Source organism: Onychostruthus taczanowskii, unplaced genomic scaffold (assembly GCF_017590055.1).
Source record: "Onychostruthus taczanowskii isolate IOZ18803 unplaced genomic scaffold, ASM1759005v1 scaffold78, whole genome shotgun sequence".
NCBI lineage: Eukaryota > Metazoa > Chordata > Aves > Passeriformes > Passeridae > Onychostruthus > Onychostruthus taczanowskii.
The window spans coordinates 1,527,775-1,554,255 of NW_024505671.1; the positions used below are offsets into that span (position 1 = coordinate 1,527,775).

A 26,481-nucleotide genomic window follows, 5' to 3' on the forward strand; every position below is an offset into this window, starting at 1 on the left:
ATAAAAAAGCTAGTGTACTTGTAGCATCATATCTTCAGCTTCTGTCTTTCAGATTAAAGGAGCCTGGTACAATACATATCCTTTAGAGAATATAAGATTGCTGAGGGAAATAATTTTATCAGAGAAAATTCACCCAGTTCTTTTCCTGTTTAAATGTGTAACTGAGATTTCTTTATGAAGCTTCTATTTTTATAAATAAGTGTTTAAACTCTACTCACTCTCTAAAGGAGAATGTATAAGTTTTATACCAGCCAGCAGTACAGGAACTTTAGAAATAAAAAGTCATAGGTCACTTTAGGCCTTGTTAAGATTTCCATGCTTCTTTTATGTAGTCCTAGGTCCAGGAAGATAGGACATTCAAGGAAAAAAAAAAAAAAAAGCATCACAACCAATTTAATTTCCTTTAAAAGTCTAGCTCACATACAGAGAATATGAAATATGAACTTTCTACCTTATTAGCCAAATGTTAAAGTACTGTTGACCTTTTGTAGACCAATATTAATATTCATTAAGGCCAAAGCATTTGTCAGTTTCTTATCTCTAAATGAGTGAGAGTTTATTTTAACAGTCAATTGATAATGTAGCTGTTAACAGAGCATCTTCATTGACCTTTGAAGAATTTATCCCTCAGAAGAAATTAGGCATCTAAGATTTTGGTATTACCTGTCTGTTCAGTTGAAAGCTTTTCCTTCTCTGTCATGCCTACCTCTCAGATACATTGAAAATAAGAAGAGTGTTCATAGTCCATATCAACTTTGAGAAGTGAGGAATATTTCAGTCATTGTAGGAATTGATATGAAAGCAGTAGATCAGGATTCCTGTGAAGTTTCTGAGTAACCACAGCATTGGTTCGGATCTAATTCCATCCTCCATTAAAGCTGAAGCCAATTATGTCTCCCTTGGTGAAATCAAGACCAGGAAAAAATTGTAGTCAGGAACTATATTGCTTTCTGAAGTTCTGCAAACAGCATAGGACTGAAAAAACGTTAATAAAATAGATAAAACAGTCCATCTTTCAGTTATACTTTGTATAAAATTTCACTACAGTAATTTTTATGTGAGTATGGAAGTTTTAGAGTAATATTAGCATGTTACCAATTACAGGTAGAAAATAAACAAACTAGTGGCCTCATCTCCAATGGAAAATGTTGAAATGCAGCAAATATATGAATTAATTTCCATTGCTTTCTCTGGAGATTAATCTTATTCACCTTTATTATAACCAAAAATGTTGAACCACTTTTGAGAAATAGCTGAGTCTGACTTGTGAAAGTGAAATTAATGTCTTGTGCTATGAAATAGGCATTTACCTAAACTATGTAATTTCTGCTGGTTATTTTCTTACAGTCATATATATATCTTATATTTCAATTTTATATTAGGAAGCTGTATGTTTTCCACAAGCCACATACATATGCTTATAACTATCAGAAGACATCTTTTAAGGTAAATGACTGTATTGTGCTTTTTTTTTTTCAAAGTCTTACATAATTAGATAATACATATAATCCTAAAGGATATTGGCAGAACATAGAGTACTGCTATTACTGAAAAATAATAATGTATTAAGATTACTGTAGTCAGTACAAATGTATCTTTGCAAGCAAATATTTAGCATTATATATATGTGTTTAAGAAAATAAAAAACACTGTGGAATGCTATTGCACAATAACAAAAATTGGCTTATGTGGAGAAAAATGATAGTGAATCAGAACTCCAACCACTCTTTATTTTGATTTAAAACTATCTTTTAACAGTTTGGTGTCTAAATTGAACTTAATTCCAGCTACAGAATCTGCTCTTCAATACTCCTTCATCTTCCCCTGTTACCTAAAACCCAGACTGTGAGTCTGTTTAGCATAACACTCCATTTTCTCTGTAAATGCTAAGTCCTTTTGCCATTTGCGGCATTCTCCTGCGGGGATTTAGAAATACTCTCTAGTTACATTCGAATAATGGAATTTCTCTAAGGCTGCCATTAGTTCATATTATCAGAAGGTTATTCAACATGCTTGAATATCCTGTCCCAGCTCCTATTTTATAGTGTATCTGAAGTGTAATTGTAGAGTACCAAAATGTAAACTCCAGGGGTGAAGTTCATGTAAAATCCTGTACTGAGAAGGTTAACCACATGGATTAATGCTCCATAATTGCAGTACACCTGCAATTTCCCACCTCTCTGTAATCACATCACAAGAAATGTTCCTAATGACTGCACGATATACTTTTGTAAGCCATAATCAGCATTAAGACTGTGTAAGCCTGTGTGCTCTTGTGCCAAAAAAACCCCCTAATCCTCTGCTGTAAAACCATTTTAATTTCTAACATTGAAAGAGATGATATGTTTACAGTATTAGGTAAATTCTGTATCAGTATTAGGTAAATTCTGTATCATGCTTACAAAAGAACATTTTCATATTACAATAGGAAGATAAATATACCCCAAAAATGGATTTCTATAACTCTGGAATATCCAGGAAGACCTGTACTGTAATAGTTCTGAAGAAAGAAGCTCATTCACCATTAGATTTTGAAGAATTACTAGGAACAATAGAATCCTTCTATATTTTCTAATATCGGCATAGGAATAATGCATTAAAGTTAAGAGAGAAAGATGTTGTCCTCATAGAGATTTGTAGGAGAAAAACCCCTTTGTAAGGGAGGAACACTCATATCTACAAATTCAGAGTACTTATTTCTTTTAAGCTTTCTGTAATTAATTAGAATCAGAAAGTTGCAGCAAAACCCAAAATTTTTGGTCTTCTGTTAATTGTTGTTTGGCAAGTAAAAGTATTTCAGTTAGGTACATATGACAGTATAATATAAAAGTAGATATATTCTCATGCAAATAAAAGTTCTGTTTCCTTTTATCTCTTAACTGGACACTATTTTACATGCAGCATGAGGCTCTGGGCTTAAATGACATGTCTGAAATTTGGAAGAAGTAGTGACAATTAATTGCTTACTTCCCATACCATAGCTAAGGTCACCATATCCAAAATCGTAGTGCTACTTTGTATAAGGCCAGTTGGACAGCATTCAGTGCAAGTGAATGAACAAACATCCATTTTTCTATACAGTCTTCTAATGAGGAAGTCTTCTATTATTTACTTGTGGACAGTCTGATGCCCATTGAAATCCTGGTTAGCTTTTCTGCATTAGTATACTGGTATGTTACTGAAGGTAAGGCCAACGCACAAAAGTACATGGCAGTGTTGTGTTTTCCCATTCTTGAGTATGTTTGTGCCGTTGTGTTTGTCTGTTGTTTACTTGGGCACAGTTTGAGAATTTAGCAATAGTTTGAAATAATCAAATTTGTTTTAAGAAATACACTAATAGTCAAGCAATACTTCATCATTATTTCATACTGATGGTGAGCATTTTCATGAAAGAATCCCTCCCTTTTCTGTTTATTATTATTTGCTGGAAGCTTTTAATCTGTATATTGCTGGAATGGATTTCCTTGTGTTTCTTGTGGGTTTTTTTTCTACAAATTCCATTCTTGCAAGCTACTTTATGCCTTAGCTGATCATAGTGCAGCAAAACCAGCACTATAACAAAAGTAAATTCCTGAAATTATTTTTAAACTGGTACACAATAAGTTCTCAAGTACATTTAAGATGGGTTTTCCAAGACCTAACAACTTGAGTTATTTAAATATTAATCCCTTGTATTAAAAACATAGGATGGAATACAGGAGAGCATTTTATGGTAGTTGGCTTAGGTTAATCAGATATTTAAACACTTGACATGGATGTAATTTAATGCATCTAGAGTGGAGTAGAGAGAACCAAAAGAATGCTTGAGAAACCCAAACTGACCATTCTGTTAAAATAATTAAACTGTAAGCTATAAATGTAAATAAATATAATCTTTTTTATGGCTGTTTACTTAATTTGCATGTGGACAGAAAGGATTTGTTTGGAGTTTTACAGCAGCCTCAAGTGACTTGGAAGATGTCTGATGTGATGCCTCAAGTTTTTATTAAATACCTATTTATTTCTTTAACATCATCTAGCCACTCAAGGCATCAGATGTATATATCTCAGAAACACATTTTATAATCATTATTTTCTAGCAAATAGTACAAATAAGCCATGCTTTGTACCACCAATAAAATTTAAGTGACTGTGTTTTTCTGTGTTAGCAAAACCTAAATGAATATTTTAATGAGTGTGAAGTAGCTACAGATTCTGCATAGGTGTGTCTGAATGTTATTCACTATCCCATTATGTGGGTTATGTTTTGTTTTGTTTTGTTTTGTTTTGTTTTGTTTTGTTTTGTTTTCTTAACCTAGGTGCTAAACAAGAACGTTCAACAGGTCTGCTGACGGTTGAATATTTCTCTTGGAAATCTGTGACTCCTGGAGAACTTGTGTTAAAGATGCATACATGTGCAACCAAAGCTACTGTGGTAAATCTTCCTGTTGGGTATGTATGAGGCTTCATTTCTCTCCCAACTCTTTAGTTAAGGCTTGAAATGACTGTTTGCACAGTAACCCAGTAAGAGTTTATTTCCTAAAACATAAGTTTGGGAGTATCAGACTGGTAGATAGCTAGGATTTGGTAAGACTGCCAAATTACCATGAATTTACCAACACTTTTATAACAATCTGAGTTCTTTACTCTTACTTAGGATCATTTAACAAGAAAAATCACATTGACTTGCTAAAAAATATATTTAAATTCCTACAAATTCCTACTTAAAAGTAGGAATCTTTCTAACTAGAACGATTTGAAATGTTCCCTGGCGTAGCAAGAAAAATGTAAGAATTAGCATTTTTGGTGGAACTGTAAAAGCATGGTGATACCATAGGAAGTTTCAATGCTTTTCTTGAAAAAGGATTCAAGAGACTTGACAGGAGAAATTCTGTTATCCATGAAGTCTTGCATATCTTACTTCCCATTCACATATTGCTTAATGTGATTTTTTATTTTTGCATGTAACTCTAAATATTCAGTGTGGGGCATTGGCTGATTGTTTAAATAAAGAATAGATAAAAAGCAAGAGCCCTTGCTATGTTATTTTTGGAAAACTCTTCCAGGGAAACTGGGAAAAATGACATCTTCATGTCCTGTCATAAGCATAATATTCCTGCCTAATTAACTGAGTCCTTCTACTTTCCCAAAAAGAGAAAATTATCAGTTAAAATTCAAAGAGATGAAGCGAAATGTATTTTTAAAAAATTAAGTAATTTATATGTCAAATAAATAGGCATAGAAAGAAAATACCACAACTCTAGCATACTGAAATTAAGCCAAAGATCCTTAATAGTGCTCTTTATTGTTTTGATTCAGGCTAAAACTGGAATAGTTATTATTATGTTTATAGACTAAATTCACATCTAGTTCTGGATTCACATGTATTTTCTCAGTGTAGTTTCTAAAAGCTGTATCTCTCTGTACTGTAGGGGGGCCAAAAATGTGTATCTTTTTGCACCTGATAAGCTAAATATATACTATCAGCTCAAATTTATAAGCTTCCCACCTTTGATTCTCTTTACTCCAGTCAGAGACAAGAGTCAGATTTCATTTACAAAAGGTGTGGGAGCAAATGGGCTTATTGATCACTTCCCCATTTCATTCCAAAAGAGAAGTCACTTGGTAAGCATGGAACGTATTCTCTTCCCACTGTCTGTTAGTGGCTAAGGAGCCTTTAAATTTCAGTTGAAAGAAGATGTAATTAAAAATTACCAGTGTGTCCGGGGGGCATGAACTCTCCTTTCTTACTCTCACTGCTGAATCTCTGGTTAACACGTGGAATCTGTGGCCTGGATAAGCTTCTTCACCTAAATACAATTCTGACAGTGATGTTACCAACTGCATGAAAGGAAAAGCTTAAGAATTGTTGCAATTAAAAAAAAATTTAAAAAGTTGTTTGTTTGGTTTTTTTTCTCGATTTTAGGCGACACATCCTTCTCTTCACAGTAACTTGTCCCATAGGGCACCACATTCAGCTGTGTACCATGGTGCCATGTGTCTTTGGAGAAGAGGATGCTGTGCTGCCAGCTCTTCAGAAGGTGTGCATAATGACTAATCAAACATTGTGATAACATGTTTTCTAACTACTAATTAAAGTGAAGTAGTATTGGATTTCCATTGAGTTATTATCTTCAATGGTATAGTATTAATTTTAATATGAAATTGGTAAGGGCATAAAAGATATATGGTTTACAGCATGACAGGTACTGGATGCATAGTACAAAAATTATCTTACATAAATATGTAAGTTAAAATTTGGTAGTATTGTGGTTTACATAAAAGTGCAGCATAAAATGTGAAAAATGCTCTTGTTGAAATACATATGTCAGGGTAGGGTATAACTCATTCTTTGAGGCATGTCATAAAATACATGTAAAAATATTAATTAATATTTAAAAATACCAGCCTATTTAAATAAAATCTCGCATCAGTGAAGTATGTTTGGTCCCATGAGATCACATATTACTCACCAGGTCTGAAAGCAACTTTTATATGTAAAATGAGCAATTTAATCAAACAACTTTTCATAGCTGAGATAAGAGGCCCAGGGGAGAAATTACTACAACTTTTGTTGTTCATTGTCCATAATCCAGACACCACTGTCATCCATATTTTCAAGGTTTCTCTAGCAAGCATTAGGCCCAAATATTTGTTGAAGTCCCTGAGGGGAGGGAATATATTTTCTAGAGAACATTTGTGCAAAAACATTTTAAAGGGTGAGTGTAACAGCAAATTTACATAGCAGTGTAGATTCTGGGTCCTAATAATAGAGCACTAAAACAGCTTGTGCAAATGTATCACATTTACTGTAGTAAAGAAGTTGAAATATAAGAATTTGGATCATTAAAAATATGTTGTGGCTGTACTATCCCCTTGCCTTCAATTTTTTGATGAAAAGTTATTTCACATCAAGAAAATAAAGCAGAATTGTATCCTTGGGTTTTTCCTGTCCTTCTTTTTGAAGCAACTTCTTTGCAGGCTGTCATTTGCAGGAAAGCGTCCACATGCTTGCACAGAAATCCTGATGAAGATTATTCATCATAAGGATGTTTTAGGCAGCATGTATTTGATCATTGCTTTCAGCAGGATACTAATACTAATTTGTCCTTGTGTAACAGAATATGCTGAGTACTTCAGCTGTCACTATTGTCACTGCAGTAGAAAGTCTCTATATGGATCTTATTTTTGATTACATTTCCTAGGATTAATGATATAGGAAAAATGAAACAATTAATAGATATAACTTATGGTGCCTGTTATTTACTTCACTAGCTAAAATCAGTGAGAAGTTGATATGCTTTTGAATATCAGAGACATAATCGATTTTACAGTTTATAATATTAAGAACAACCAAATGAATTCCAAAAGTTTTGCACTTCATCACAGAAAAAACACCCGTATTCTTTCATGGCCCAGAAAGAAACCAAAGAAAATCTTAAGGCAATCATTCTAATGCTTGGTTTATTCTCTTTCCTCAGGAGAGCATTCGATTTATAGAACAGGCTACAGCTATCCTGAGTGCTGTTGGAAATGTGATAAATAATTACAGCAGTAAGGATGAGCTTCCTAAAGCCTTGAAGGAATTGGAAGTAGCTTATTGTCCTCCTGGCCTCCATGATACTAAAATAGCTAAAGAAAACAGCAAGGTGAGCAAATAGTTTGAACGAGCACATATCTAAAAGCTACAGAATCTGGATAACTGCTTAATGTTGTCATTATCCTCTTCAAAACAATGCCTGTGCACTTAACATGGACCACCTGCATGCTGTGAATGTGGCATTCACTATAAAGTCTAAGCCCAAATGACATAACTTGCAACTCTATGATAATTATCTTCTTTTAAGAAGAGAAATTTCAGTGTGCACAGAGTAGCACATTCTAAATTGAGTCTATTTTTGTTGATCTCGTTTAGCATACTTTGGGGCAGAAAGCATGAGCTGTGTTTATATTAAAACTTCATTTTGAATTTGAAAGAAACTGCCTGAAATGCAGAAAAGTCTAATGGTCGCTTTCTGTGCCTAATGTTGATGGAACAGGAAAACATTATTACAGATTATATTTCTGAAGGCAGTAATGAGTTCACATTATTCCAATTTGGTTTTCTCTGTTTCTTGAAACTACAGCATTCTTTTTCAACTTTTCTGCTCTCTATGTGCAATAAATTAAAGATAGATGATGAAAACATTACATTTTTCTGTAGATCTCTATGCTATATCTTTCCAATATTATAAAAAGATTGCAACAAAACATTTTTATAGAAGATACACTAGTTTTTATGTGTATGCAAATATTGATCATATTGCTATAACTTGATTTTTCTAAAGTTAGTATTTTATATATTCCAGATTAATTTATTTTCATCAAAGTACTAGAATGCTCATGCAGTTTAGACTGTTTATGCATAGATTAGAAGACTGAATAAAAAAAAGGGTTTAATATTTTTTATAATCACTGATATTAAAAATTAGAACATTAGCACTTTTATACATGGGCTGGACACAAGCTCAAATTCAGCAAAATAAAAGAATTTATAAAGAATGATTACAGGTGCACCACTCATGAAAGAGGTAATTTACATGCCAAGTCCACCATGAAAAAGAATTTGCTTTGAACTCAGGAATGGAATAAACAAATTTTAAATGCAGATGCTCATGTGAAATATGTGCAAAACTTTGAGACCTAAAGAAAAATTCAGTAGTCATAAACACACAAGTCCGTTAATTTCTCCTCCTCTAAGAAGACCAATGTCTAGCTGAAAAAAAAATGACAGAATTAGATAAATGAAAGGCACTGAGCTGACAGTGATTCAAGGATGAAAATAAGGAAATTATCGGTCCTTGATTCAAGGATGAAAATAAGGAAATTATCGGTCCTTGATACAAGCAGTGAAAAATTGTTCTGAATACAAGAAAGGATCTATTGTATTCTTTCTTCCCTAGTTTTACAAATTTAAAAATAAAGGACATGTTTATTAGTATTAAAATAAATAAAATATGTTTTCAGGAATCAGAAAAATCTGAAACTAAGGGCAATGAAATAGAAAAATCTTGTATTTTCCAGTAAATTGTTATTATGTTCTTAAACTCAGATTATGAAACAAGTTCTGTAAAAGACACTAAAATTCCCATCTACTAGGAGTGGGGGAGGAAAATACTGGATTTCTGCTCTTTAAGGAGAAACAATATGTCAAAGCATAAAAATAGAGCCAAATCTTCCCATGCTGTGACACTTCCTAATCCCAAAAGCATTCCCATTAAATTACCTGTCTCTATTCTGAAACCTCGAGTTTAGAACTCTCATTGTCATTATTATTTGTTCTTCTGTCCTCTGGTATGAGGCCATCAACCCCCTACATATAAACCAGGATGTATCTCGGTGATAAACACACCGTAGAATAAGTCCTATTTTCTTGTTTTATTAAACCAAGCATGAAACGGGTTTTCTCTCTGTTGTTGTCTTGAAGCATTATAGTTCTACAGTTGGGATTAATTTTCAGGTACAGTATTTATTAGAGGAAGTTAAATATTTCATTTATAAATGGTAAGAGAAGAGGGAAACAGTTTTTGAAACAATAATGAGAAGTAATATAAATCAATATTTATAAATGAGTCATTCTTTGAATGCTTTTCCTCATTCTGATTTTAGGTTTTCAATAAGGCATTTTGGTATTTGATCAAATGTGTATTTGACAAGAAGGAATTTTGCAGATATAAATTTGCCTTCAGATCCTTTACTTTGGATTTTGAAGCCACTGATATTTCTGGGGATGACACTGTGTTTTCAGGTAATGTATTGATATTGCTAATCACTTCAAATATATCTGCCCATTCTTATTTTCAAGGAAGCCAACTCTTCTCTGTTCTTGTTTTTTCTTGGTTAAGTTGGCACAGTTAATTTTTAAGCCTAAGACTTTTACTGTTGACAGGACATCTGAGGCTCATCTCAGAATAGAAATGATCCTTTTCTTTGTTCCAGAAAGTCTGTTTACCATTTGTTAATTTATAAAAATGCCCTTGGTCTTCTTTGAGTTACACTTGTCAGAATTAACAAACATTAACAAATATCTGCATTTTTTTACCTGTTGTACTGGACCTCATCACTTTCATTCAAATTATCAGCTGGAAAGACCTTAAATGCCTGTATTGTTCACGGAATGAGAGTGAAGGAAGACTCAAGTTAGTACCTTCATTTAAAGTTCAGCTCTTTCTTGGTGTTGGGTTGAGAGGTTTTTGTTTGGTTGGGTTTTTTTGGGGGGAGGGGGGTGTGTACTTAAATTTCTATTGTTTTGTTTGCTTGCTTGTTTTTTAAGCTTGTTATTTGGGAAATGACTGTGTTGCCTGGCTAATTGGCTGGCTAGTCATACCCATGTAGTGAAACTGGCTGCAGCACCAGCTGCCTCTTTTCCAGCCTGTGGTCAGGGTGTGCTGTGTATCTGAACATACTCTGACAGAACCATTGGAAGGCCAACTTATTTATTACAAGCAGGGATCATTCTCTTCCCGCTGTTTCTTTGCTTCATTTTTTATTCAGCTGTGGAGTTTTACACAGTTAGAATTAAGTTTGCCTGGCAACAAAATATGTGGATCTTTTCCATTTTAGGACTTACTTTTCAGTCTCTGTAGCTTCTTAATCTATTAATGCTAGCATGTAGTTTGCCAATAAAAGCCTTATATACATGGTTTCATATCACAACAGAAAAATAATTTATCTGATTGATGGGAAGAGACATGAGCACCATTTGAAGGCTTTTTGTGGGTACTTAGCTTTTTCTTTGTCTATTGTGAATTTACAGAATAAAGTGTTTCTACTTGATCAAACAAAATGATACTAACTGCCTTTTGATTAGTCAGTTTATTCTGGAAAAATAGTATAAAAACTAAATTCAAATTTATACAAATATCTTTACTGACACAATGTTGTCATACTTTTGTCCCTTTAAGAAAGCACTTACAAGCACATAAACTTCTCTGTCTTTACTGGGAACTTTCCTCTAAATCTCTTCTCTTCTGAAGGTTATTCTTCCTGTGAGACATCAGGTATTTTTCAGAGAATTGCATCCCATGACAAACATATGTTACAAGGGTCAGCATATTAACATTTATCAAACCACTTAAAGTAAACAACACCTGTCACATTTTTTAAAGATTACTGTACTACTGATTCCTGCATTCCAAAAAAAACCCCTTAAACACTTGTCAGCATTAGAAGACATTTTTAAAATAGATTTGAATAATTAGCACAGTTGACAGGTTGTAGCAAAGATCTCATATAAATGACTAAAGTATGAGATCCACTGTGACAGAATATTTTTTAGGAGTTGGGCAGTGAATTAAAGTGGAATAAATATTTGGAGAAAGAAAGTTCTATTTCAGTTTTATTTCTTCCAGTGTCCTATATGTCCTTTTAAATTATTCTCTTTTCTAAAATTAAATTACAAGAGATCCCTATTGGATTGGAAAGGTAATTGTTTCCCTTTGGTTTTATTGATATTGGACATTTTTTGACCTTTATTGACATTTTGCCCTGCTTAATAAAAGTTGCTTTGGAGTAATTGCATGCTTTTGTTCAGGTTCCATCCAGAAACCTAAAAAAATGAAGCATAAACCAAGTGAACTGTCAGTGAAAAAGAGGTAGATAGCAGGAAATACCAGTTGAAAACTACATTGTAGAAAGGCCTAGAAGGATTGGCATCAGCTGAATGCCCTGCCCCCACATTAGCTCTGCTGCATTGTCAGGTTAGTCAAGTCTTGTCAAGACTTGAGGTTGTAATCTTTTGGAACGTAACAGACATCAGTGTAAACTACCATAACAGATGAATGAAATATTTTTGTTGTCTGGGTCTGCAAGGATATCAGGTCAATTCTGAGCTTTTTTTGAAACAGCACCTCCATTTTTTATTGGCATATTCATTTTTCACTGTGTGCTGAATTAATCTCAAGATTTAACAAGGGCAGGGATTATGATTTACTGCAGTTAGTGGTCATGCCTGCAAAGTTTCTGAGAAGCCATCCTGAAAATTATCTGTTCATATCTATTTGACTGCCAAGTATCATCCATCCCTAAGGAGCAATTAGCAGAAGAGCCACAAGAAACAAATGGAAGTCCGTGCCATGTGAATATATGAAAAAAAAGATGGAAGTATCTGAAACTGAGAGCTTCCCCGTGGCATGGCTCTTCTGTTGTATTCTGGGAGGAACTGTGCATAAAGGGGCCCTGCAGAACTTTGGGCAATCATGAGGTACTGAATTTATAGAGGTATGTGATGTTTCCTGGGAAAGGAAGCACAGCAGGATGCCTGCCTGCTCTTTGTTGCATATGTTATTTACCTTGTCCTGGTTTCATAGGGCCCAATAGTGAGCCAGTCGGGTCACTGTAGGTTTGTGGCACAGATTTTCAAGAGTCTCAAATACTTAACAGTCATTTAGGCACATTTCAGGGGCTACATTTCTTTCTCAAGGATAAATTCCAGCTTTGAAGTTGGAAGTCGAGTGCCCCTTGTGTACATTTCTCTTAAAACCTTCTGGTCTGAAATTTTATCAAGAAGTCAACCTGTTCTCTGTAAGCTTATCTTGACTGTGAAACTGTATTTGGAAGTTCTGCTCAGTTCTTTTTCAGAACAAGCTTCTCTCTCCTCCAGAAACATAGGTTAAGATCATTGATTATACGGTTGTGTTGTGTTACGTTACATTGTGACTGAAAAGAGAATGCTGAACGTTTGTTTCTTCTTGCACTTTTGATTTGAACTTGAGTTCTAGTAATAGGTGAGGGAAAGTTTGACATTATTTGGTTGAATATGTAAAATGCCTCTTGAGTACATGCAAAATACTCCTTCTTCAAAAAATCATTCCTACACTGTCTCCAGGAACTGCAGTGATTTTATGGTGAACAGTGTCTTGCTAGGCTGCTTTGAAAGCTTCAGTTTTATTACTAGCATGGTGTCTTCTGATTAACAGCTAAGGTGTGTCAGAGATTTTTGACAAATCTGTTTACAATCATAATGTCAAATTTGAAACATCCATTAGTTCAATATTGATGGACTGAAAGCATTCACTAGTTCAAGATTGATTCAAAGCATTTCACAGTATGCATTTCTCTGCTTATAAGAAAAAATATTAAGAAATGTTAAGTAAAAAAAGCCTTGAAAGATCAGAATATTTAATTAAGACCTCATTATTTTGCCTAAATGTTGCAAAAACTATTTTTGTTCTTATGACCTTGCTTAAAAAAATGAGAACAAAAAAAAAACTCCTTAGGAATATATACTCATAATTTTTGTGTTTCAGCCTGATCTGTGGTAACTTTTGAGAGTTTCTATAAATAGAATTGATTTTTGCGTGACAGTCCATACAAATTTTTTATATTTGTGTTTTCGGAAACAGTTTACCATTTAACTAACTTACTGTGTATCTATATATTCTTTCTCCTCACAAATGAAATGTTTTATTTCTAGAGTTATAGGTATTTATTCCTACTTATGGAGTCCACTTGACATCTTCAGTGGATGAAGTTTTTGTCTAGTTTACAGGGCAGCACCTCACCAATACTTTTTGTATTTCCTTTTCTATATTATTGATTCCTGCTTCATGTTAGGATATTCTTACCTATTAGGCCACTCTGTGTATATGTGTGTTCATAGATATACAAGTGTTACTTTATAATTCATTATTTTGCCTTATATGAGGAATGTAGGCTCTGCAGCAGAACTCATTTTTCTGAACCAAAGCATGAACTGAAAATCAACGTCTCTTTCCCTTCCATGAAGACAATGATTAGTGGGGCCAGATGTCGTCTTGCCACTGGGTTATTTAATTGTAAAATAGACAAGTCTGTAGATTGAACAAATTCATTTTGAAGTGTGTTACAGTGACGAATGAATGGGAGAGCCAAAACCTTTCCAGAGATGTACAAACAGGATACTTCTTAGAAAATGTTAAATTCCAGCTGGATATTAGGAAAATTTTTTCACCATGAGGCTAGTCAAAAATTGAAAAAGAATGCCCACTTAAATTATGGAGTCTCCATTGTTATGGAAGTGTCAAAAAATGGACTGGGCATTTATTCAAGAACAGGAGCAACCTGTTCTAAATTAATCTGGTTTTGGATGTGGGATTGGACCAGATGACCTTCAGTGGTCCATTCAAGTCTGTATTAGTCTGTGATTGGTTATATATTTCTGTTTTATAAAAGTGGCTGTGCCATTCATATTGTTGACTTCTAATGTGGTTTTCACTGAAGTGGGGTTGTGTAATCTTCCATTCCCCAAGCATTAAAGAGGCTTTCTAGGTTTTGGAAGTGCAATACTGACAAGAAATGATGGTTTGAGAACACAGCCAGATTTAGTAATATGGAGTAAAAGTGATCAGATTGACATGTGTGATCTGACTGATGAAAGCAATATCTTAAGATAGTTTGTTTGCCTGCAATGTTGTCTACGTCTTTCAAGCAGATTCCTCTTCTCCTTTTTGTTTGTTGGTACCTCCTTTTGCAGCACTGTTTCCTTCCTATCATGCTGTCTTGCTCCCTTTATTCCATATGTGTGCAGTTTGAATCTACCACTCTGGCACTGGTCCCTTGGAGTGTTGCCCCCCACACCCTTCCCTAAGTCCTGGTACTGATGGCTCCCAGGGTGCTAATTTCTAGGCAAGAATGCCTTCAAAGACCTCATTGCTAACCTGTCAGAATCCACAAATTTCTATTGCACTTCGAAACTCCTTGGTAACATAAAGTCAGAAAAATGAACTCTCCCTTTAGCATAGAACTTTCGCATATTCCATCGCTCCTTTGTGAAGGTTAAACAAAATGTTTTGAACAACACTGGTGTTGAAATTATTACTTAATAAAATTATCAGATTGAGAGATAAAAGTAATTAAAATCTTGTGAAGCTCTTTTAAGCTGTGTACATAGTCAGGATTTAGTGTATCTAATCCTCTTGGTTCATGTTTGGAAGAACATTTTGAAATTACAGTAGGAGATATGTTTTTAAAAAATGTCCTGCAATAGCTGTCCATCAAGAGAAAAATTAAATTATTTGATGTTGGTAATTAGAAAAGTAACTGACATTTTGACTTTGTGTAATTATATAGTATATTTTCTCCAACATGATAAAAACAAAATTGCAAGAGTGATATTTTCATCACAGAAGATTTATGCTTGGAATCACTCCCTTGCTGTTTTGTGGTTTTTTTTTTTTTTTTTTTTTTTTTGGTTTTTTTTTTTTTTTGTTTTGTTTTGGTTTGAAAGAAAGAAAAAGAAAGGGGTAAACAGGCAGCAACAGGAATTCCAGCTCTGTTGATGTTACTCATTCTTCCAATCGTTCAGAGAGCAGTGAGGAAAAATTCCTTAGTAGTTGTGAGAATCAAACTCCCACATCTGAAGAAGAAGAAGCAGCTCTCAAAATTCAAGCCATCTGGCGAGGGACCTATGTTAGGAAAATACTGAAGAGCAGAGAACCAGGTGTGTCATTTAAAAATGCCTTTCAAAAATGTTTCATACTTCATCTTATTCAAATCTTCACTGTAAAGAGTTTTTTTCTAATTAATATCTAGGTAAAATTGACTGAAACGAATGAAATAGAACTTGTAGTTCTATTAAGTAGACCTAGCCACTCAGTTACCATATATGATACTAAAAAGTATCTGAAAGATACACCCCCCTAAATTTGCATAGATGCTAAACCAGAGTTTATATTAATGTATATTTAGGTCAGAGCTGGGCTAAATGTTAGGGTTTTGTTCTGGAAATGTAAAGGAAATCATAAAAGAACCTAAGTGTCATAATGAGTAGTCTGTGGAACACACACAGTATCAAAGTCTAGTGCTGTCCTCCAAAGATACTGTACTGATACTATCCATCATTCTTGTGCATATAGATAGAGGAATCTTGCATAGCAGTTCAGGACTTGTAGCATATTTCCTATTCAGCAGTTCTACTATCTCAGCTGGAATACTGTGCCCAAGTGCAGTATCTACAGTCCAGGAAGAAAGGAATATAACAACCACAAAATTCTGAGCAGAGTTGTAAGGATCGGGATTGAATATAGGCCTTGTACTTACAGGTTGTTAGTTTGTCATTTCAGAATTTTTAATTTTATAGTATAATTTTTAAGTACCCACACGAGAACAGGAATTTCCTAGTAACAGTCTCTTTAGGCTGATATCCAAAGGCTAACAAGAAGATCTTTAGTCTGAGATTCAGAGTTTGTGGCTTGAATCTGGACACATTCAAGTTAGAAAAGTGGTATTTATTTTTAAAAAGATAATGTATTTATTGGAATAAACCAAGATTTGTATTGTATTACGGAAAGCTTCACATCTTCATCTGTAGTCTTCATCTGTATTCCATGTATAGAAGCAGACACCTTAAGATGACATCACATCCTGTTATGTGAGTTATCCAAGACAGATGGGGAGAATTACACATTGGAGCTGCCCAGTTCTTTTCCGGGTAGCTACACAGATAGTTTAGGTACATCCTTACCCCTTCCTGGTATCTGCAGATGAAAGCTGCAGAGAGTTAAATAGCATATTCTGTGAGAACAGAGACTGCCAAACATGCTACAACATTTTACAGTGAAAAACTGTAAATTGGAGAAAATATTGATCACATAATTTTTGCAAATGTAGGTGTGCTGAAAAGTATAAAGATGGCGATGAATGGAATATACTCTGTCAAAGGGAAAAACAGTTTTCAGCTCAGTGAGACTTCTATAAAACTCCAAATAAATAAGGCAATTTACTTGTACAAGTGATATTTTTCAGAAGTATTTGGCAGGTGTAAATTTAGAACAATAGCAAAATTGGATGTTATATTTTATAAATTATTTTATTATCGCTAGGTACTAAAGAAAATACTGATGTTGAAGAAACTTTGAAAAACCTGTGGACTATGATTGAGTTAAATTTTGAACAGTGTGCTGTAACGTTGTTAAGGTAATCATGCAATAAATCAAGCTATTTTATTGCAGGCAGTTGTCATAAACTGTTGGGTTTTTTTCACAAAATAAGCATGGTAAGAACATTATTAGTGTCCAAATTACAAAACCCTGATGGAAGGGATGAAATGTTTTTCACTAAATATATTCTGTGCTTTATTCTGTGTACCCTACATGTTTCCATTTATTTTTTAAATCTAAAATATTACCTTTTGCATGTATTTAATTTTTTTAGTATTTGGTAGGGTGTTCCATAAGTATAGATCTGATACTGAATGCTTAGTTAAGCAGTTAACCAGTTGATTTAAGGAAACTTTTTGATTTGTGTTATCTGTTAAGCAATCGTGATTGACAATAGAAAGAAGAGAGCTTTCCTATGTAATTGTACACAGTTTATTATCTCAACAGGGAACATTTTTGTTGAACTTCCTTGAAGTAAATGTATTTCTAGGTAGTAGAAATGTAGTAGGTATATTTCTATGCTTTCCCTGATATTTTATTATAGCTTTTGGAAAGATGGCTATTCTAATTTCAACAGTGTTCATTAAGTCATTTGCAAGCCTAACACTCTCTGGGGATCACATATTTCCATTAAGTCCTCCAAAAATCTCTCTGCAAGTGTTCACACAACTGATTTAGCAGTAAATCAGTTCTTCCAAGGGTGAGGAGTGAAAACTGGCAATAATTACTACCTGTTGATATAAATCCTCGCTCTTTATAATTGCTTTATAACCAGCAATTTGAGCAACACTCACACCAGGTATAATTTCATTTCACCTTTTAGTGTTTCTAATCTTATAAAACCTGTGTACATTGATGGGATCAGGACTTTGCAACCACAGCCTTGTTTCAAATATTAGCCATCCATTTTAGACTTGTAGCATTTCTACATCAGAAAAGATGAGATGCAGTTTTTAGCCTGCCTTCAGACATAAAACTTCTGGGGTTCATAGGCATTGTCCTGAGGGATAAATTTGAGTGTTAAAATCATGCTAATATGCTTGTGCTTAATTTTTTTTAACAGCTGGCAGATTTCTATTTAACATAACACTTTAGCACCTTGGCCAATAAGTTTTGCTTTTATTCCTTTGTTGTTCCAAAAAGTTTTAAAACCAAATAAAGGGATTTTAATATCCTAATGATTCCACAGCTTTAAAATGACAAATTAATATAGAGAAAGTGAAGTTATGCTAACTGATATTTCTTAAAAAAAAAAAAAGAAAGAAAGAAAAAGAAAGGGGTAAAGTTTTGTAGAAGCCGTAACATCTTGGGATATTAGAAATAGCTGTAGTCACGGCTAGACTGATGGATAGAAATATGTGTCTATATTTGCCATGAAGTCTGAAAGAACTGATCCCTCCATGATTTTTTTTTTTTTATTTAAGAGTGAACAACTACTAGAGAAACATTAGTAACACATTTTACGTTATTTTACACTCATGCAGAAGGTAGTGCTCTTCATGATCAGTATGTCAATATATATATATGCCATCCTGATTAGATTGATGTCTTTATCTTGTTTTCTGCTTCCCAGAGAAATATTTAAAAGAAACTGTAATTCAGTTGAAAAGTTTACTTGTTATGATGATGAATGGTGTAAGATGTATTTCACTGACTATACAGTAACATATGCTGATCAACCACCAAATGCCTGGTTTCTGGTTTTCAGGTGAGTTTCACAGAGTGCTATACAACTCTCATGGGAGAGTAGTATTGATACACTCTGGTTTTTCATTAACCTGCTTAAAAAATTTACTTATCTGTCTGCTTTCCTTAAATTCTGGCATGTACTTGTTCTGACTTTGGCTGGTAAAAATATTGATAACACACTGATGTTTTGGTTGTTGAGTGCTTCTCCCAAGTCAAGGACTTTTCAGTTTCTCACACTCTGCCAGTGAGGAGGTGCACAAAAATCTGGGAGGAAGCACAGCCAGGACAGCTGTCCTGAAGTGGCCAAAGGGATGTTCCATACCAGAGAATGTCTTGTTCAGTAGATAAACTGGGGGAGGATTACCTGCAAGGGGGCTGACCACTGCTCAGGAACAACCTGGGCACTGGTCAGTGGGTGGCGACCAATTCTACTGAGCATCATTCATTTCTTTTGGGTTCTGTTACTCTCTCTCCCTCTCCTAATAATTACAAATATTTATACTATTAGAATATTTATTTATATATAATATACTTTTTAATAATTGCATAAATAATATTTTTATATTATTAAACTGTTCTTAACACATGAGATTTATATTTTCCTTCCGATTCTTTCCCTCAGGTATGTTGGGTGTGGGGAGTGAGTGAGCAGCTGCATTGTACTTAATTGCTGGCTGGAGTTAAACCATGACAATATTTTTTGCTTTGTATTGCACCTATCCTTTTATTTGGGAAAATAATTTTGATATAATTTAATTTTTCTTTTTTAGAGAAATATTTATTGTCCCAGAAGACATGTTTATATTGACACAGGTGTTTACCACTATCCCTTTCTGTAGACTTCATGTTCTTGATAATGACACACAGGAAGAAATGCCACATGCCTTTTTCAAAGTGGCATCTCATGTTTATCCCAAAAATAAGGTAAATACAAGAAGTTGTTGTGAAAAGTATAATTTTAAAAATAATAAACAATGCCCAAATTCTGTGGAGATTTTTAGCTATGTCATGGTGTTAGTAGTGTTCTACTTAAAAGCACACCCTTATTTATTAGCAAGTTTGAACAGAGACCACCCCTGATCTGCTTCCATGCTGAATATCTATTAGTAAACTTTTTATTATTTTCTCCTCTGTACTCTTTCCAGCTGCTGTTGTTTTGGGGTTTTTTTCCCTGTTTATCATGTATAGCACTGAGCACAGTAAACTTTGTGCCAGTGTTTAACTTGTGGCCATAAAAAGTTTGAATAAGGAATGATAAGGGTACCTATTTTCTTCCCATGGGTACAGCACAGTAGCCTCAGTGATTCTGTCAATTACTGATGAAAATGGCCCTTTTCATTGGATTCCTGCTCTTCCCTATTGAAGAAGTCCTCTCTTAAACCCACAGTTTTGTCATTGTTTGCTAAACTAATGGTTGATATTTTGTAATATTAAATGTGGTTAATAGCAGTAAAGAGTGATTTTTAGAGTATTAAATAGAATTGTGCAGGCATGCTGTATTTTTCTACTTGTTCTTATTGCATTTCTCAGTCACTGAGCTCTTGAGTTCCTCAGTAAGGATATAACCTTATGCTCTCCAATTTAGCTTGTTTCTTCCTATTTCCAAATAGTTGATTATTGTATCAGTGGACCCGCACACGCTTTTGAAAGTTCTATTGATGCTTTGACAAGAGATTCTGCAATTAGTAAACACAGAATACAATGGTATTACTTTAATCTGTTACATTTTTTTGTAACAGTATTTTGTAAAAAATAATCAACAATGAAGTACATCAAGCAAGAAATTATTCAGTATGCCTGAATTCTTAAATGTCAGTATTATTATATAAAAAGTCATTAAAAAAAAAAAATACACCTACCAGTTCTGCTTCCAAACTATGACTCAGCAATTTACAACAGAGATAGAAAGGAATCCTGTCAAACAGATACCATTACTCTGCTGCAGAGACACTTCTGGAACACATTAAAGTTCATTTCAGAATGATTGACAGTGAAGATAAAATCTGCACACTAGCAATAAAGTCTGTCTCTTTTTTTTGCAGACTTTACAATCTAGATGGAAACTGGGTACTTGATTAGTATATTTGGATTTTTTTGGGTTGCATAAATTTATTTTTTTTTTTAATACTGCTGGATACAGTTGAATTTGTTTTCATTCTTGGTGGTTTTGGTTTTTTTTTAATTCTACTGTCTTTATTATTCACAAGTCTTTTGAACAGATTGTAGAAAAGGATAGAGATAAGCACTGAAGCTTCAGCTGACCTACATAGATAAGAGTTTAAGAAATCATCACTACCACCATATTTAGTCTAGAAAATAGAAGTCTATTTGAGCAAGGACACTGCTCAGTTATTTCTCTTGACTAGACATAAAAGGATGTAAGGGATTCATCTTACTTTGCCATAAAGTTATCTTGGGTGGTATATTAGAAAACAATCCTTTCTGATTCTAGAGACAGTGAATTGTAACAAGATACCTAAGTAAGTAGTGAAACCTACTGAAGGTTATTTACTAAAGGCACATAAATTTAAGGGGGTTGTTGACATCTATTTTCTTATTTCTCAGTAGTGACTTGATCTTCCTACCAGACACAAAATTCAGTTGTTGTGCTTTCTAATTGCTTGTAGTATTCACAAAGTGCTCACTCAAACAGACTTTTGGTCCTAAGTCTGAATTTTCTGAATATTTTTAGCGAACATTAAGATCCTATAACATTAGCTTTATAGATAGGTATACAAAAAAGTGGTGATAAATTGTTCTTCTCATGCATGACGTGCTGTCAGAAAGCAGTTCAATATCTGGCTAAATCCTTCTCCATTTCCAGGTGTACTTGATAAGAACAGAGGGGCCTGTGACTCTGTGCTTAAGTAGATGTTTAAATGAGTGAGTTCTCCTGAATGGTTACTCTGAGTTCTTGCTGTTTCCTTGTCGTGATTAAAGGCTGTAAAGTGCCTTACTGCTACAACTGCACAAATTGGAATAATGAATAATTTATTTTACTTTCATTTAAAATATTCAGTATTCATGGAGCCACAGCCCTGAATTACTGGATAGTCCTGAAATCACAATCCTATTTATTATAAGGATTTTTCAACAAAGCTCTTTTTGCTGCTAAATGATGATTTCTTTAAATGGAGTTTAGAAGAGGACTGAAAGAAATGGAGCCTTTCAAAGAATTTTCATTTGGACTATTTCTTGGGTGGGACATGAATTTTTAATATTTGAAATAGGGAGATAGTAGCACTAGTTAGACTACATAGAAAAGGGACTTAATTCTGAGTTCCCCTGCAACATTACAGGTGGCCATTTCACTCTTTATATCCATTTTTCCTTCCCCTGCTTTTCAAGTAATCACATTCACATTGCCTTCTTTTTCACAAATACCAGTTAATCAAAGTTTGAATCTTTTTGTATTATATCCTGGCTCCTCATATTCCTATTCTTAGGATCAATAAAGAGCACCTAAATCTGCATCAACTTCATTATGTACTGCATTTTTATTATTTTTTAAATTTTCTAATACTAGAAATATTTTTCTTAATATATTAATAAAAATATTATAAATATCTTGTCATTTCAGATATGCTATATCTGCAGCAGCATTATTAAGTTAGGGTAAATGTTAATTTGAAGACTGAAGTAATCTGAGTCTGAAAGACTCAGATTTGAAGACTGGAGTAGTCTGATCTCTAAATTTCCATGCAGCAAACTCATCCACCCCTACTTTCACACTCCCTAAGCATGAAGGAGCATTTTAAATCATCAAATAATTTGGTTAGAAAGTGACTTCAGACTTTGGTTGTATCTGCCCCTAAAAGCACCTGCCAGCTTTCCAGTTAGATGAAATTGGATTTAACTTGCCATGTAATTTTTTTGCCAAATATAAATTGCTAAAATAGGAGATGCTCCATAGGTTAGAATAGACTGGAGTTATAAAATTCTTGCTGATAAGGACATCTTATGATATTAATAACTGTAATGGACAAAAAGTATGTTGCATGTAGTCACAGAGTGCCTTTTGAATAGTGTTATTGCCACGTAAAAATGACTTGTTTTCCCCTTTCAGAAAGGATACACTTTTGTGGCTGAAGCACACACTGGTGACCAGCCTGTGCCAGGTGGGAAATGGAAGCTGCGCTTCATCAGCTCCCAGAGTGCCCTGCCATTTCTCTCTCGCGAGGCTGTAGATAATATCTATTCTACCCTACAATTTAAGGAGTATTACATACCCAACAAAGAGTTCCTACTGTTTAGGTAAATATTGAGAGAAGAATGAATAAATTCTGTGTTATGTATCGGTCATCCCTATCAGAAAAGTGTGTTCCTTCCTCTTTCTTAGAAGGGGAGAGTATTGATGTAAATATCTGAATGTTATGGGCTATTAAATTAACATTTGATTAGTAAAAATGTTATTTGTGAAATATTGCCACTACTTAATGAAGAACAGGTGTGAAGTACACAGACTATAACTTTAAAATCAAAATTCAGTTTTGCATTTCTGTAACCTCTGTCTTATCCATGTGCCAATTACTGAAATTTCATAGTACTTTTAGGAAATAAACATGTATTGAAACACTCTTTTCCCAGTATATCAGACCAATTTCCATCTTGCAGTATTGTTAGAAAAATTTATATTTGTTTTATTTTTGCATGCTGATTCATTTAGGAGAACATATTTAACAAACATGTGATTTAGTTTTTATTAATCTTTTCTTAATTAATTAAAGTTCCTTAAAATCCATTCTGAGTTCAGAACTGACTATTCCTAAATTGCTATACTTAAGTTTTTTACACAAAGAACTACACACTGCACTACAACAGACCCTGTGCTTCTAGTTGATTAAATGTGTATGTTTTGAAGGTTAATTCTAAAACATTTTACCCTGATTCCTGGAAGCTTTTTCAATATTTCAAACCAACAGATTATTCTTGGTATAGAGGTCTCTTTAAGAGAAGGAAACAGTTTCAATATAATTGAAGAAAGCATGTAATGAAAAAAAAAAAAAAAACAAATACACTAAAATTTTGTAAGAACTCTCTGTCTTGATAATTTTCATTCTTTCACCCTTCTGATGTTACCAACCTTAAAAAGAATTATATATTTTTAGTTCCAAATGTGCTGAAGTCAGATGATGGATTCTTTGTGTGTTTTTGTTTCTTTGCTTGTTTGGTGAGATTAGTCATAACAATTTGAATGTATGGACAAAAAACCTATAATACATAAAGCAATGGGTTACAACACAACTATTTGAACAACATAACAATTATTTGAATTTTTTCCTCGGACTCTAATTTAACAGTTTTATAATGCCATGGTCTTTTAAGCTGACCCAAGTAGCTACTGCCATCAAAGGAGATATCCTTACCCTTTTGAAAGAAAATAATATTTTTTTTTTCCCTCAGGTACTTTTATAATGATACAGTTCCCTAATCTGGCTAATGATATTCAACAAATAAAAGTACAGTAGGCATTCAAATGTCTATTTGGACATTTGATAAGGCAATGGAAAAAAAAAAAAAAAAAAAAGAAATAGCTAGACCACCCCATTTTGCAGCAGCAGCACTTGCTTTGCTTGTTGATACACTGCATTAAACTTCACTACAGGAAGCTTAGCCCATCAGATTCCAGGAAAACAGTTGATTTGTAACTCAATTTTAAGTGTTTGCTTCCAGTTTAGCACAACATTTAGCTACTTTCCTAAAAAGAATTTTCAGGTATAGTTGGTTATATTGCTATAATTTTTTCTTCCTCTTTAGGTATTTTGTAAAGGTCACAGCACCACATACGGCTACATTGCAGGTACAGACCTCTAATTCAGATGTGCTCATTAAGCTACAAGTCCTAGATAATGAGAAGGAAATCATGAGTGTCATTGGAAAGGGCAATGCAGTCATCCCAGTTTTTAATTTCTGGAGTAATCAATCACTTCTGAGCTCCCAGTGTAAGTATTGTATGCCATATTTAATAATTTTATTCACTGCAGGATATACATTCTTAGAGTAACTATAGATAATCATGGAAAATACTATTTTCCCCTGCTCTTTTCATTAACTTTAATTTTACTGTTCAAAACCAGTAAGTACAATTGAATGAGGTACATAATTCTTAGACATACTTCAACAATGGACCCTGTAGTGCTCAGGTAATTTTAACAAAAATTAAGTACCATCTGCCTGCCTCCATTATACTTCTTATACATAATAGATTTTAGAGGCTACTGCCATGCCATCTTCTTTGATAATCTGCATCTGTTTTCCTGTTTTCTCTACACCTCACTTCTAAATCAAATGATTTCCATTTCATTTGTGTGCTATTTTGAATTATTCATTATAGTTTTGTTTCAATTTTAAAATTAATTCTTCATAAGAATTACAAGTTTGCTTAAATAAAGCAGATGTTTATAAGCCAAGTCTGCTACTGTACTTTTCAGTGATACTGCTATACATAAGATATGAAAGATATGAACGTCTTCAGTCCTTCTATGAAGACTTCTAAACAATAAATCTTCTATAAATCTGAGTTTGCCTAGTTGAGCATATTGAGAACCTGAGGCAAAGACAAATTGTTCAAATACTGGATTATTGCTTTGCTAAAGCCCAAAATAGCATTATATTTCTTCTGCTCACCTCCACTATTTTGAACCGTGGAGTTTTCAAATATGATCCTTTAGCATGATGTGCAGTATGAAATTCCAATGCTTTATGGGAAAAATAATTAATTTCATAATATTTATGAAACATCTTGATTTCTGTCTCAACTGCACCTTGTTATTACCAGAAATGTAAAAAAAAAAAATTAGTCCTATGGAGACCATGCACTTAAAATTTTATTCATCAGAATAAAACATTAGGTTTTTAAAGGAAGTCATAGAGAACCTGTCATGATTCTCTCTTGAGTTACCAAGAAAATCAGTAGCTATTTTTGGTTAATGTGTTTTGGAATGTGGAAGTGGACAGGTAAACTTAATGGTAGGCTGTTGGAAATAGAAAGAGGAAAATATAAAATAGCTCAGCTTAGGCTCAGCATCATGGTAGTGGCAGGAAATTGCCAAGTTACCCTCAGTAAAGTGAAGGAGAAACTTTGTTTCAGGAGACTGTCTCCTTGCAAAGCTGATAGTTTGAAGACTGAAATAAGTTAAAAGGCACAATCAAGTGACAGAGAAGAGAAATGGATTCCACCAAATGCTGAAAGCGAGAGAATGGGGCAAAATAATTAGAAGTGGTGCATTGCTTTTGCCAGTCTACCAGGACACATATGTGAGAACTTTGCAAAATATCCTCAGAAATCAGACACAAACATTCTAGCTCTAATGTGCAATGATACAAATAATTTCTGCTAATTTATAATTATTTTAATCCACTTTGAATTATTTGGTGAAATATCTGTTACATTAACCTGATTGAATATAGGAAGGTTTTTGAATCAGGGCCTATTTAGCAGTGGTAGCCATAAAATCGTGTTATGATTTTAGGTTATATTTGAAGTTGAAATGAATATTCTGATGCTCATTAAGTGTGTGTGAGTATATAGAGTTGCCATTTGGAATGAATGGCTGTGAAGCTCTCACTGTTGGGGTTTTTTACTATAACTTATATTTTTACAATACTAGACCAACTGGCCTTAACACTGAAGTTCTTTTCCTATTAATATACATCCTGTATATCACAAAAAGATACTTTGTATAGAAACTTTAATAGCATCCAAATTAAATCAAAATATTGTGAAATGTACTCAGTATAACCAATATGAGCGTACTGTATTACCCAATCTGCTGAGTGTCTCTATGTTCAGTAAGGGTTCATTCTATGGCATTGTAAAAGCATATTTCTTTGGTATTGTCAAAAGTGGTTTTATGGCCTGTACAATAACAATATAGAAACACTCAGAAATACTGATTCCAAGTTCAGGTGAAGATTC

At 33.7% G+C, this 26,481-nt stretch overlaps 1 protein-coding gene across 1 annotated transcript in view; it reads left to right on the forward strand.

The window, feature by feature from the left end:
- The window catches only part of ADGB (androglobin), a 99,892-nt gene that overhangs the window by 53,263 nt on the left and 20,148 nt on the right, over positions 1-26,481 (forward strand). The window contains exons 16-27 of the mRNA XM_041423501.1: positions 1,383-1,446; positions 3,082-3,184; positions 4,299-4,431; positions 5,906-6,020; positions 7,461-7,628; positions 9,628-9,766; positions 15,248-15,436; positions 16,818-16,911; positions 18,448-18,582; positions 19,334-19,487; positions 22,630-22,817; positions 24,321-24,505. Coding sequence (XP_041279435.1) covers positions 1,383-1,446; positions 3,082-3,184; positions 4,299-4,431; positions 5,906-6,020; positions 7,461-7,628; positions 9,628-9,766; positions 15,248-15,436; positions 16,818-16,911; positions 18,448-18,582; positions 19,334-19,487; positions 22,630-22,817; positions 24,321-24,505 — 1,667 coding nt within the window. The remainder of the gene's footprint in view (positions 1-1,382; positions 1,447-3,081; positions 3,185-4,298; positions 4,432-5,905; positions 6,021-7,460; positions 7,629-9,627; positions 9,767-15,247; positions 15,437-16,817; positions 16,912-18,447; positions 18,583-19,333; positions 19,488-22,629; positions 22,818-24,320; positions 24,506-26,481) is intronic.